The sequence below is a fragment of the Chaetura pelagica genome, unplaced genomic scaffold (genome assembly GCF_000747805.2).
Source record: "Chaetura pelagica isolate M959 unplaced genomic scaffold, ChaPel_1.0 scaffold548, whole genome shotgun sequence".
NCBI classification, from domain to species: Eukaryota; Metazoa; Chordata; class Aves; order Apodiformes; family Apodidae; genus Chaetura; species Chaetura pelagica.
In genome coordinates this window covers 33,365-46,338 of record NW_009970728.1, presented here as the reverse complement: position 1 = coordinate 46,338, position 12,974 = coordinate 33,365, and the positions used below count along the sequence as shown (strand labels likewise).

Here is a 12,974-nt window from a genome sequence, read left to right as displayed (position 1 = left end):
CTCTCTAAAGATCCCACACCAGTGGGATAGTCTACCCACAGGTGACTTAGCTCTGAGAGTCTTGACCCACAGCTACCTCAGACGCACTGGAAGGTAATATTTGCTGTCATTGACCATCAGTAATTGCCTCATGCAATTGCACAGATATATTACGTGGGCACAGATGGTATTCAGACTTGAGAAAAGCTCTGGTGGCAAGAAATGTAGTGTTAGGAACACAGGTAGGTGAACCAGTTTAAGTCTTCTGTGAGAAAGGCAAAAAAGTGTTGGATCTCAGTAGAGCAAGTATAACATTTTTTTTCTGTGTAGAAAGAGTACTTTAAAATAATTTGCACTGGCCCATGTCAAACAGGTCTATTCACCCTAGCAAATATTTTAGCTTGCTTCTGAACCTAGAAGGAGAGCAGTAGTATCTAGTGTTCCGGGTTTTCAAATGTATTCTTCTCTGTTCAACAACAGTTGTTAGGTAGTGCTTCTGGAATTAGGACACGGTAGGTGCCTCTGGTTTGTTCTCTGAGTATTACCAGCCCAGGTCAGTCCTGGTGTTTTCTTGTTCAGTTAATGTTTTTCCTATAAGAAGTTGTGTAAACTTATACTGGTGGGCCCCATGAGCACTAATCAAAAAAATGAGTAATATAACAGCCTTAATTGAAATTTTTCTCCTGACTTTTTTGGCTGCTGTGGTTGCTTGCTGATCCATTTTTTCCTTTGATCTGTTTTATAGCTTAAATATTTTTCTTTTTTCCAGGCTCACATAAAATTTCCTATTGACTATCCATATTCACCACCTACCTTCAGATTCCTGACCAAAATGTGGCACCCCAACATTTATGAGGTAAGGTGTCTTTTAAACAATTTTGTTCTCAGTGAGAAGGCTTTCAGCTTCTTTAATTAAACTTCTGGAAGTACTGAAAGTACTACATGTCTCTAGCCATAACTGAAGTGGTTGGCTCTAGGCATTAAATGTTATCTTCATGGTTGAACAGTTAAATGTTGCAGGAAATCCTCTTTTAGGATGAATGGAGCTGTTTTTGTACCTGCAAGTGCAGCAGACAGCCCCAGATGAAGCACCATGCCTTGAGAGTGGCAGTTTTATGGGATTTTTGGACCAAGGCTGGCTGCAGGAGTGGGAGGGAGGTCCTGCCCTGCTGATACTTAAGCAACTAGATGTTTTTACACAGTTCAAGTACGCTTTAAGTATCTCCTACAAAATTGTGTTCTGAGGCAAGAAATAATAGAAAAGAGTCTTCTGTAGCAGCTGGCCTACAAACAAAAGGGTTTAGGCTTAGGGAGTTCCAGCTGCAGGAAGAACCAGTGCTGGGCTGGAGGCCAGCTTGAGGGGAGGAGTCATGCAGAGTCTGGTCACCCTGGGACCTGAGTGAGCAGAGATCTATGAACTTAACGTGTGGTGTGAAGTGGCCCTTAGTTCAGTGCACATATGGGTCACATTCAGAGGGTAGTGCTGTGGGCTGTCAAGTCTATAGTTGGATCATGGTACAACTACATAGCAGGGTACAGAACAGGAGTGGTTTTATATAGAAGGAATCAATTCAAAATTAGCATGTTTCATAGAGTTGTATTTGAAAGCTGAAGACCTGTTTTGGCTCAAAACTTGGCTTTTATTGGAGTCTAGTCAAGCCCTTGCAAAACTGTTGGATTTCCTAGAGAAGTGTCAGCCTGCTAGAACCACTAGTTGAATGGTTTGAGGAGGTAAAGACCTTTCAAGATGTTGCTGTGTCACCGTATCACAGTCTTCCTGGGAAAGGTTCTGCAGGCTTCCTTTGGACCCAGTTCAGCTCAGGAATGTCACTGCCTGTGAATAAATGATTACTTCAGTTGATGTCTTGGGCTTGGAAAGCCCTTTTCTAACAAGTTGTTGCTCCTAAATGTCCAGCCTGGAATGAGCATGCTTCAGATGTCATGGCGAGAACCTGCACTGATGGCTTGGTATTAAATGGCCAAAAGCCACTCCAAATTTCAGTGCAGAACAGGATAGCAATAGACTTTAAATACTGGATGCTCAGGAAGCTTGTCCTAAGCCCAGGAACATCTGGTAGTCTTCTGAACTGTGTTTTGGGCTTTGCACAGAATCTTACACGTAGCCAAGGATGGTGTTTCTCTTTAAGACTCTATTTCAGCTACATGGGATTTTGATCTATAAATAGAGACAACTTTGAGACCTGCAGATTATTGCAGATCCATACTCTGGATGTTAATTCTGAATCCAGAAATCCTCATGCAGTAGGTGTGTGGAAAATGGTTACCAAAATAGTATGTACAAAAGGAGTCTTGGAAAGGACTTCTCCCAGTTCTGGTGGGAAAGATGAAAAATTTGCTTTAAAAACAATTGAAGGTGGGAGAAATTAATGAAAACTTGATGGGTGCATTTTGAGATTAGTCTTCAAATATTTCAGCTCTCAGCTTTGTACTTTGTGTTCATATCAGTATTTCTTGGAGCTGAGGAAATCTGAAGCAGCTTCCATGCTGTTTTGAAAACAGCATTTAAGCAATGAAGATGATGCACTGGGATAACTCCAAGTGAAACTGAGAATAAATCAGCAAAGGGCTTGAGGATTGAGGGTTTGTCAGGAGGAGAAAAAAAAATAAATCTTGTGGTGCAATGAAGATGGAAGAAAGTAGCAGTTTACAGAATCTGCTGGTGGGACCAGATGGAGAGGTTGGTGCTGATGTTCCAGTTCCAAGCAAGGAGACTTGCGTAGCTTGTGTGTTTTTCCCAGTCTCTAGTTTACTTGAGTCATCTGGTTGAATTTTGGTAAAACTGCATTTGCTTATTCTTTACTTTTATGACATAATAGCTCTCAGTCCTGGCAGATGTATAGACTATTAGCCATTGGCAGTTGAAAACCCATCTCAAATGTATGTAGGGACAATCTTGCCACTTCACTACCCTAATCCCTAAAATTTTGGCCCCATGACAGCTTTCCAGACTCTGTAGCTTGAGTTCCAAAGCATACAACATTGATTGTTCCAAGAGGGAAACTTCTCACGTCCTTTCTTCCCTTTATTTTCATATTGCCAAATACCTACTCATCCACAGGCTGCAGACACAATTGTTTGAGGAACGTCCCCCAAGTGCTGTGATGCCACCAACACTGCATTCTCCCAGGAGACAGTTAAAGGCAAAAAAAAGGATAAACCTATGAAAACTGTTGGTAAAACCAGAATAGGCTGTGAAGGTAATCTAATATTAGTAAGGTTAATTTTTCTTAAAATGATACTAAAACATTTCCTGATTGCACAAGCCTGATGGAATCCTAAAAAGGAAACTACTTTGTTAGGAAAAACTGTTCCAGCAATGTTAGTGCATGCTTGGGTATTCAGCAGCTCCAGGTGCTCTGTTGCTGTGGGTAGTTCTGTTCTTGACAAAAAACCTGCTTCAAAATGATGAGGGCTGCATTAGCACACCTGGCAGTCTTAGTGAGCCACTGAAATCTGGATACTGATCACAAGCCTCCGATGTTGGAGGAGGATCTTGTTTGGCTATAAAACAAGTGCCATTGCTAATCAAGGAGAGTTGAACTGCTTGGGAGGCCCTTCAGGTGAACAGTTACTGTGTGTGGCTGTGATCTCTGTCTGGGGCTCAAAGGTCTGGATGCTGTTGCTCAGAGCAGCACAGCTCCATACACTGGATCCTCTGTCTTGGAAGGGTCTTCAGGATGCAGCTGAGGTGTGTGGAGAACTGCCAGCCTGCAGTCTTCAGCAGAACTAATTCATATCCACAGGGTCTCTTGTTCCTGTTGTCAACCTGTGCCGTAGGTCAGGGTGACAAGGGATAGCATAGAATCATAGAACTATTCAGGTTGGAAAAGCCCCTTGGGATCACTGAGTCCAACCATCATCCCTACTCTACAAAGTTCTCCCCTAAACCATCTCCACCAACATCAAATCCAAACAACCCTTTAACACATCTGGGGATGGTGACTCAGCCACTTCCCTGGGCAGCCCATTCCAGTGTCTGACCACTCTCTGTGAAAAAAATGTTCCTAATGTCCAGTCTAAACCTCCCCTGTTGCAGTTTGAAGCCATTCCCTCTTGTTCTGTCCCTAATGAGCTGTGAGAAGAAACCAGCATCCACCTCTCCACAATGTCCTTTTATTGTAGTTGCAGAGACTGAGATCTCCCCTCAGCCTCCTCTTCCTCAGACTAAACATTCCCAGCTCCTTCAAGTGTTCTTCACAAGATTAATTCTCTAGGCCCTTTCCCAGCTTCGTTGCCCTCCTCTGCCCTCTCTCCAGCACCTCGATATCTCTCTTGAATTGAGGTGCCCAAAACTGGACACAACACTCCAGGTGAGGCCTCACCAGTGCTGAGTACAGGGGGACAATCACCTCTCTACTTCTGTTGGTCACTCTTATTTCTAATACAGGCCAGGATGCCATTGGCTTTCTTGGCCACCTGGGCACACACTGGCTCATATTCAGCCACTTGTCAATTAGTACCCCAGGTACTTTTCTGCCAGACACTTTCCAGCCACACTTCCCCAAGCCTGGAGCATTGCCTGGGGTTGTTGTGGCCCAAGTGTAGGGCCCAGCACTTGGTCTTGTTGAAGTCCAGCCCATTAACATGAGCCCAGTGATCTAATCTATCCAAGTCTCTCTGTAGACCCTCCCTATCCTCATGCAGATCAACACTCCCACCTAACTTGGTGTCATCTGCAAACTTACTGATGATACACTCTATGTCCTTATCAAGATCATCAACAAAGATGTTAAACAGAAACAGTCCCAACACTAAGCCCTGAGGAACAATCACTTGTGACTGGCCCCAGCTGTATTTTGACTCCACTGAGCACCACTCTTTGGGCCCTACTGTCCAGCCAGTGAGATGAGACATTCCCTGGTCTATCATGCATGTGCCACCTGAACACCTGGGGCTGTCTCTAGGAGCTTGTAAGTCTTCCCAGCAGCAGGAGGCAGCAAGCCAGCAGGGCTTGGAGGGGCCAGCAACTGCTGTCTGGCCTTGGGCCCCATCTGCACCTTCATTCCATCCAGCAGCAAGGCATTGGGACCCCACAAGTCCCAGGAGTCAGCTTCAGTGGAGAGTATCAGCTGTGGTGAAGTGCTGCAGCATTCCTACAAAGTGGCTGTGTTGGAGTGCTGCTGCTGATGGAGAATTGGTTTCACAGGCTTCTTAAAGTGTTTATAAATGATGGGAATTTTGGAGCTCTAAATCTACATTCAGGCTGTAACACTGGTGAGTAAAAAATAGATTGAGGATTACATGGCTGTGTGATGTCCATATGCTGCCAAAATATTCTTCCCCTGGTGTGCTAGAAGGAATTTTCAGTGAAGCCTTCAGAGAGCATCTTCTGCTTTTTCACCTGGTATTTCAAACAGCTGTGTCCCAGGGGAGTGGCACAAACCTGCCCCACATCCTCTGCTCAACATCCTTGTGTCCCACAGGAGCATTGTTTTGGTACCTGAGCTAGCAGAGAGTCCTAAACCCTTCAATTAAAAACTCCTGTATCTAGCTCCACTACCACTGGAAACAAAAATATTTATTAACCCTACTGTGACTAAACCTTGTTTCTGTCACTGCTACAGTGATTGCTATCTGGACACCAATTTTCTTTCTTGTGATGTTATTACTTTATTACCTTTGTTTGCTTTGCTACATTCTTTAAACCTCTTGATTTGAGATAATTTTGTACCGGTTTGCAGACTAAACCTGTTTTAGCCAGGGAAATGTTTGAACTTATAAATAGAGTAGACCCTGGAAGAACTGAGAACTTTCCAGTTCTTGCATATTTTGCAGGCTCTTGAGGTGTTCATATCAGCTAGAGTTGGTGGTATTGTCATCAGACCTCTGCCTCAAGCCAGGCTATTCTCAAATTTTGTTTCTGTCTTGCAGAATGGAGATGTATGTATTTCAATTCTTCATCCACCTGTAGATGACCCACAAAGTGGAGAGCTGCCATCTGAGAGGTGGAACCCTACCCAAAATGTCAGGTAACTGTGAATCAGATGTGCAGTGGTGATCTCAAAGGCCTGTTGCCTCTTTCCAAGACAAAAGCCTGTGTTGTGAGAAGTTTGGAAGGGAATTTAAGACTGAGTGTTTTAGGGCTTGAATCGAGCAGGAACCTAACTTGCCAAGCTGTCTGAAGATACAGGAGTGCTATGTGTCTTGATAACCTGCTAAAAATATGGAGCCTGTTTACAGGGGTTCATACTCTGAAAGGAAATTGTCTCAAGTGTTCTAGCCTTTCCAAGTCCCTGCTACGCTACGCTTAGAGTTTTCAGCTAATCCAAGATAACACTGGTAGAAAAATGTTTTTCAATATTCAGGTCCAGTAGGAGTAACTCGGCATAATCCTGCCTACTGTTTGTCTTCCAGTAGTTGTCCCCTGTCCTGCAGTGTAGTGTCTCAAGCAGTTAGCCAGATCATTTGCTTCTTGCCAACAAAACAATGGCTGGAGAGCAGCTCTGAGGAGAAGGACTTGGGGTGGTCGTAGATGAGAAGCTCCACATGAGCCACCAGTGTGTGCTGGAGCCCAGAGAGCGACTGCATCCTGGGCTGCATCAAAAGAAGTGTGGCCAGCAGGGCCAGGGAGGTGATTCTGCCCCTCTACTCTGCTCTGCTCTGCTCTGGTGAGATCCCACCTCCAGTGCTCTGTGCAGCTCTGGGGCCCTCAGCACAGGAAAGATACAGACCTGTTGGAGAGGGTCCAGAGAAGGGCCACCAAGATGATCAAAGGCCTGGAGCATCTCTGCTATGAAGACAGTCTGAGAGAGTTGGGGCTGTTCAGCCTAGAGAAGAGAAGGCTCCAGGGAGACCTTATAGCACCTTCCAGTACTTGAAAGAGGCCTACAGGAAAGCTGGAGAGGGGCTTTTCATCAGAGAAGACAGTGATAAGACAAGAGGTAATGATTTTAAACTGAGAGGGGGAGATTAGCTTAAATATTAGGAAGAAATTCTTCACTCTAAAGATGGTGAGGAACTGGAATGCGTTGCCCAGGGAGGTTATTGTTGCCCCATCCCTGGAGGTTTTTAAGGCCAGGTTGGACAAGATTTTGTGCAACCTGATCTAGTGGTAGGTGTCCCTGCTCATGGCAGGGGCGTTGGAACTTGATGATCTTTAAGGTCCCTTCCAACCTTAATGATTCTAGGATTGCTAACTGTGGGAGACTTTCAAGGTCAACCTGTCTGTTTTTTTCTTTGAAACACCAGATGAATTTCAAGACACTGCCAATGAAGAACTGACTAGGTGACAAGCCCCAGCTCATAGTTAGGAAACAACTTTGAGCATTAATTATATCATACACATGTTTTGAGTATTTAATTTTATTTATTTATCAAGATTTACATGAAACTTCTCATGGTGCTACTTCTCTGGCTTCTGCTCCCTCTTACCATGGTGTATTTTTTGGTACTTACTCTTTTGGAATCTGTTGGGCTAAAGGGGGATATGTGGGGGAGAAAACATTGCTCAGCTGTATCAGCAAATGGAAATAAAACTTCTCTTTAACTGCCAGCATCACATGTTGTGCTCAATGCTGAAGGAAACATGTCGTGCTGGGGTCCCATCTGGCTCCAGAGTGTCAGACAGGAGGCAGCAGGGCTAGATGTGTGGAGGGGAGCATGCTTGTGCTGTATGTGTAACCCAGGGCTTCTGTTCAGCTGCTGACTTGACTAAATCCTGCTGAGTATTGACTGTTTACTACAGGCAGCCAAGGATGAAATGTCTGAAGGAGAGCAAGTGCCATTCTTCAACTCTGAGAGCACCTGTGGTTCCACCTCTAGTAGTATCAAGTGTGCTCATTAATTTTTTTAAACACAACTCAGTATGGACATTCCTGTCACTGAGCTAGATGAGGCAGGCAAATATGTGATTATGGCAACATCCAGCAAGATGTGAAGGAATGCAGCTGTGGTCTGTGTGGCAGAGACTACTGCTTTTCTTCCTGTGTCCTCAGTCCCATAAAACTGAGGAAATGGTGACAGGACTTAGAGCTGAGGCTCTTTGATTGCTTTAGTTGCCCTTCTCCACCTCTTCCCCCCTCTTCTTTGAGGTGCACAGGCCAGAACTGAGCACAAAAATATTGAAGGTGTTGGTACATCTGTACCTTGCAAAGATAGGTGATGCCCTGTCTCACTATTGCTTTATTTGCTGAGGTTGCCTGGTTTTGGTGGTTATGTTTTTGGCTGCTTAGGATCTGGGCAGTTCCTGTAACCAGGCCAGTGCACTAATGTGACTGTCAGTACAGCCTAACCCAGAACTTCTTACTGCATACGGAAGAGCAAAAATCTGCTAGGACAAATCTGTACCTAGCTCTGAAGGTGGTTCTGAGAGGCTGCAATGTGGATAGCTGGATCAGTGTAGACAGACTCACTCTGAAGATGACAGTGCTGTAAACACTTAAAACAGCTCACTGTTCCCCAGAATGGGGTGGAGGGTGTGAGAAAGTGGAAGTCAGGCTTGTAATCCCTACTCTTCATGCTTGCATGAAACAACATGCTAGAGCAACCTGGCCTGAGAGAAATGGGTCCCTGGTTGAGTTGTAGGGGGTCAGTCTGCATCCAGTCCACTGCAGTTTGTATCTGATGCTGAGGATTTTTTCAGTCCCCCATGGTTGAACTTCTTGTGGTTAAGGTCCTGCCAGATATCATGTGCTGGGATCCCTTCCTGTTACTGGACCTTCTTTACCCGCAGTAGCAGGGTTTGAGTCAGGTCAGACTGTCCAGCTCTTAAGGTGTCAGCAGTGATGCAGCTGATCCAATGCACTGGTCAGGAATGAGAAGTGCAGAGGGCCTTATCTCTCATAGACAGTTGTCTTGGTGTATTTAAGTAGCTTTGCAGTCCCAGACTTTGGAGTCTGGGACATGGCAGTGGAAATTGGCTTCTCCTTACTTTGTTGGTGGAAGTGTGATAGAACAGATGCTAAATCCAGACATGAATTCCTGTCCACACCCTTTGCAGACTTTGCTCACTCTACACTAATACTGCTGCAATTATGGTGGAAGTTACATGCTGACTTTACAGCATGTTTGCTGGGAATCAAAGGCTTTAAAATTAGTTCTCGAGATGAAGTAGAAGATGGTCTCTCTTCTGCCCATCGTTCCAGTCTGATCTGACAGATTTTTTTTCCAGAGCTGCTGTTCTCTGTGCCTACTGAATTATATCATTTGGACAGTAAATTGTATAAGACTGTTCTGATAGCAATCTGGCCAGACACAAGAGTTTAGTTTCAAAACCTTTCAAGAACCTCAGCATCCAAATGACCAAGCATTTCCTGGAATTGTATCCCAGATATAGGATCTGGGAGATGTGCTCAGCATGCACTGCTCTGAATATGCCCCTAAATCAATGTAAGTACAGCTGGGGCTATAGTCTTTTAATCAAGTTGTGCAAAGCAGTTATGTGCTCCTGTATTTCAAGACTTATTCCTTGTCTATTGTTCTTCTCCTCCATTTAAATAAAAAGCTGTGGCCAAGGGGACCACCTCAGGCACGGGGAGCTCCTATGATGGTAGCTACAGCCTGGTGGCCAGGTGTGAAGAGTTGCCTGATGTGGCTTGCTGTGAAGTTCTGTGCTGGTTGTGGCACAGCAAAGGGCTAAATCTCTGAAGTGCAGAGGGTTGTAGGAAATGCAGGAGAAGGGTCTGAGTGGGAAAGGTGGTGTTGGCCCATGTAAAATGCTGGCAGAGCAGGTCAGCTAGCTCTTTGCTGCTGCTAGAATTCCAGGAAGGGTGTCTGTCTGCTGGGGGTTACATGACTGGCTCATGCTGGCTTTGCTGGGTACCAGCAACCAAATCCTGCTGGGCCTGGGCAATTTGCCTGGGCATTGAAAAACATCTGCACTGGCTTTCCCTTGCTGTGCTCCAGTGCAGCTGCAGCCACCTTAGAGAAGCATGAGCTGAGAATTGAGACCTGCCCTCAGCTTCAACCTCTTAACACCTGGTGGGGCAGGGACAGCAGTGCAGCTGTGTCTGATGGCCTTGGGTCAATAGTGGTCCTTCTCTCTGCATAGGGCAGGCAAAGGGCCTGGCTCCCTGCTGGGAGGCTGAGTGTCACCGGGAACAGGCACACCAAGCGGAATTCCAGCCCCACACCCTCCCTGGGTGGTGTGGACGGGCTGAATTCTGCTCTGGTCTTAGCTTTGCCCACTGAGCCATCACAAATAGGTCCATAGATGTTATGGTCTGTACTCAGATAAGATCCTTGAGGTTTGTATTTTTGTCACCTTCCCTGTGTTGATAGCCAGGGTCTGAAGTTCATAAATATCTTCTCTCACTTGGAATATTATCCTTAGCTTAAGTTTTGTCTTCAAACATGTTTCTGATGCATCACCTAAGGAAGTCATTGGCATCCAGAACCAGTGAATGCGTTAGCTCTGACTCTGCTGCTGTGGTGACCTTTTTCAGGACTATCTTACTGAGCGTAATCTCTCTGCTTAATGAACCCAACACATTTTCTCCTGCCAACGTGGATGCATCAGTCATGTTCAGGAAATGGAGAGACAGTAAAGGAAAGGACAAGGAGTACGCCGAAATCATACGGTAAGCTGAACCATGTGTGATGCTGTGCTGCCAGCCTTCTGCTTGGAATCCTGTAAAACAGCCTGTTCCCAGGGTTTGCTGAAACCAGCTTCTTGCTGTCCTAAAGTTTTAAAGTTCCAGAGCTTAAAAGTTGAAGTTTTTCTTAAAATGTAAAGCTAGCTAATGAGGATACAAATAAAAGTTCAGTTATATAGGGATTAGATATTTCTTACTCTTTATTTGACAACGGCTGGGTGTCACTTTCAGCCTCTTGAGGAATAACCACTGGAGCAGTCAGACACATGGGAAGGTAGAAGGTCCAGCACACCTTTCAGGGAAAGTTTACAGGAGGCTTTCTGATCAAAGATGGGACCAGGGATTTATAAAATAAAGTGACTGGTTGCTGTAATTTAACTACTTATCCATGCCTCCAAAATCCTCCAGTGGAGAACACAAAAAAAAGGGGGGTGGGTGAAGGGGGAGGAACTCACCAAGCAAAATTTTGTTTATCCACCCATTTTTGTTTTGCCTTCATTTTTGAACCTAGCTGAGGCAGAGCTGAGCTTAGCTGAGAGGCAAAGAACAGGAGAACTGGGCTGATGTGTCTTTGAATTGTTCTTTTTTCAGACTAATCTGTCATGATGCTCTGCAAAACTTATTGGATGCTAATAAATCCCAGTCAAAGTCCCCGCTTGCCTTTGAGCACTGCCTGCATTGCTTGGGTTATGATTCAAACTGACTGCATCCTAGTGATTCTGTGCTTAATGCACTCATGAATCACAGCCTTGTCCCTCCAATTCAAAGGAGTATCAGTTGGATTTCGCAAGTGTTTGCAAAGCAGGGTTTGATTAGCTGGAAGCACTGTTCAGTCTTGACTGTCCTTTGCTGAGAAGTTCATGGTTCATTGGGTGCTGTAGGAGATGATGTAAACTTGAGCTGGGGTTGCTGAAGAGCAGTGGATGGGCAACCCTGACTGCAGTGGGACCACTGTCATGCTTGCCTGGGGCAAGGTCCCAGGCAAGTCCATGCCCAGCTTTCTTGTAGTGGCTTCCTGGTACCTGAAGGGGCTACAGAAAAGCTGGGGAGGAACTTTTTAAAAGGGGATGGAGTCATAGGATGAGGGGGAATGGATTTAAAGTGAGAGAGGGGAGGTTTAGGCTAGATATTAGAAGGCAATTCTTTCATGTGAAGGTGGTGAGACACTGGTAGAGGTGGCCCAGGGAGGCTGGGGATGATACATCCTTGAAGTGTTCAAGGCCAGGCTGGATGGGGCTTAGAGCAATCTAGTCTGGTGGGAGATGTCCCTGCTCACGGCAGGGGGTTGGAACTAGATGATCTTTAATGTCCTTTCCAGCCCAAACCATTCTGTGACTCTATGAAGACCAGATTTGTGCTGACTCCTTTAGGTGACTGTGGAAGATGTACCCCTGGCTGGAGCTAGACAGGACAGTCAGTGTCTCAATCCCCTGCAGCTCCCTTGGCTCAGCAGGACTGGGTGTGCTCCCTGAACAGAGCTGGGGGAGGAGCAGGTGGGCAGGGGTGAAGGTCAGGCTGCCCTCTGCTCCTGTCCCTGCTGGGTGGCAGCACAGCCCAGCAGCCCTTCACAGCCCGAGTGCTGCTGGGAGAAGCAGCCAGAGCCTGTCCCAGGGAGTAGGGGAGCACTTGTCTGCCTCCAGCCCCGGGCAGCACTGGGGTTCTGGCTGTGTCCAGGGGTGCAGCCATGTGCTCCAACTCCTCTTAGCAGTGGGAGCTCAGAGCTGCCCAGTGCAGCTGTGAATTGCAGTTTAGAGCACACAGGGTTGTCAGTTGTGGAGTCAAGAAGTCATCTTAGGAAAGATGCCACAAAGATGATAAAGGGAGTGGAACATCTCTCTTATGAGGAAAGGCTGAGGGAGCTGGGTCTCTTGAGCTTGGAGGAAACTGAGGGGCAACCTCATCAATGTTTACAAATATGTTAAGGGGGAGTGTCAGGAAGACAGAGCCAGGCTTTTTTCAGTGGTGTCCAGTGATGGGACAACGGACAATGGGTGCAAACTGGAGCAGAGGAGGTTCCATGTAAATATCAGGAAGAACTTCTTTCCTGTGGGAGTGACAGAGCCGTGGGACAGGCTGCCCAGAGAGGTTGAGGAGTCTCCTTCTCTGGAGACATTCAAACCTGCCTGGACACGTTCCTGTGTGATGTGCTCTGGGTGATCCTGCCTGGCAGGGGGGTTGGACTAGATGATCTTTCGAGTTCCCTTCCAACCCCTAAGATCCTGTGATTCTGTGAAATCCCTGAGCATCCTCTGTAGCAGATGAAATGGAATGAGCTCTGAGCTCCAGCAGGCTTCTGACTTGTAGTCCTGTGCAATAACTGATTTCATATGTTGCTGAGGGCCCGTGTGCTGCAAAGACCCTTGGAGTGCTCCTAGCTGGGGCTGTGCAGGAGCCCAGCCTGTTGCTGGGGCTGCTGCTTTTGCTTCAGCCAAACACAGCTCT

General features: G+C 46.1%; 1 protein-coding gene across 1 annotated transcript in view; it reads left to right on the top strand.

Moving 5' to 3' along the window:
• The window catches only part of LOC104397195 (ubiquitin-conjugating enzyme E2 R2-like), a 30,706-nt gene extending 20,185 nt beyond the window's left edge, over nt 1–10,521 (top strand). The window contains exons 2-4 of the mRNA XM_010007140.1: nt 725–835; nt 5,872–5,969; nt 10,383–10,521. Of these exons, the coding sequence (XP_010005442.1) occupies nt 725–835; nt 5,872–5,969; nt 10,383–10,521 (348 nt within the window). The remainder of the gene's footprint in view (nt 1–724; nt 836–5,871; nt 5,970–10,382) is intronic.
• The last annotated feature ends 2,453 nt before the right edge of the window (nt 10,522–12,974 follow it).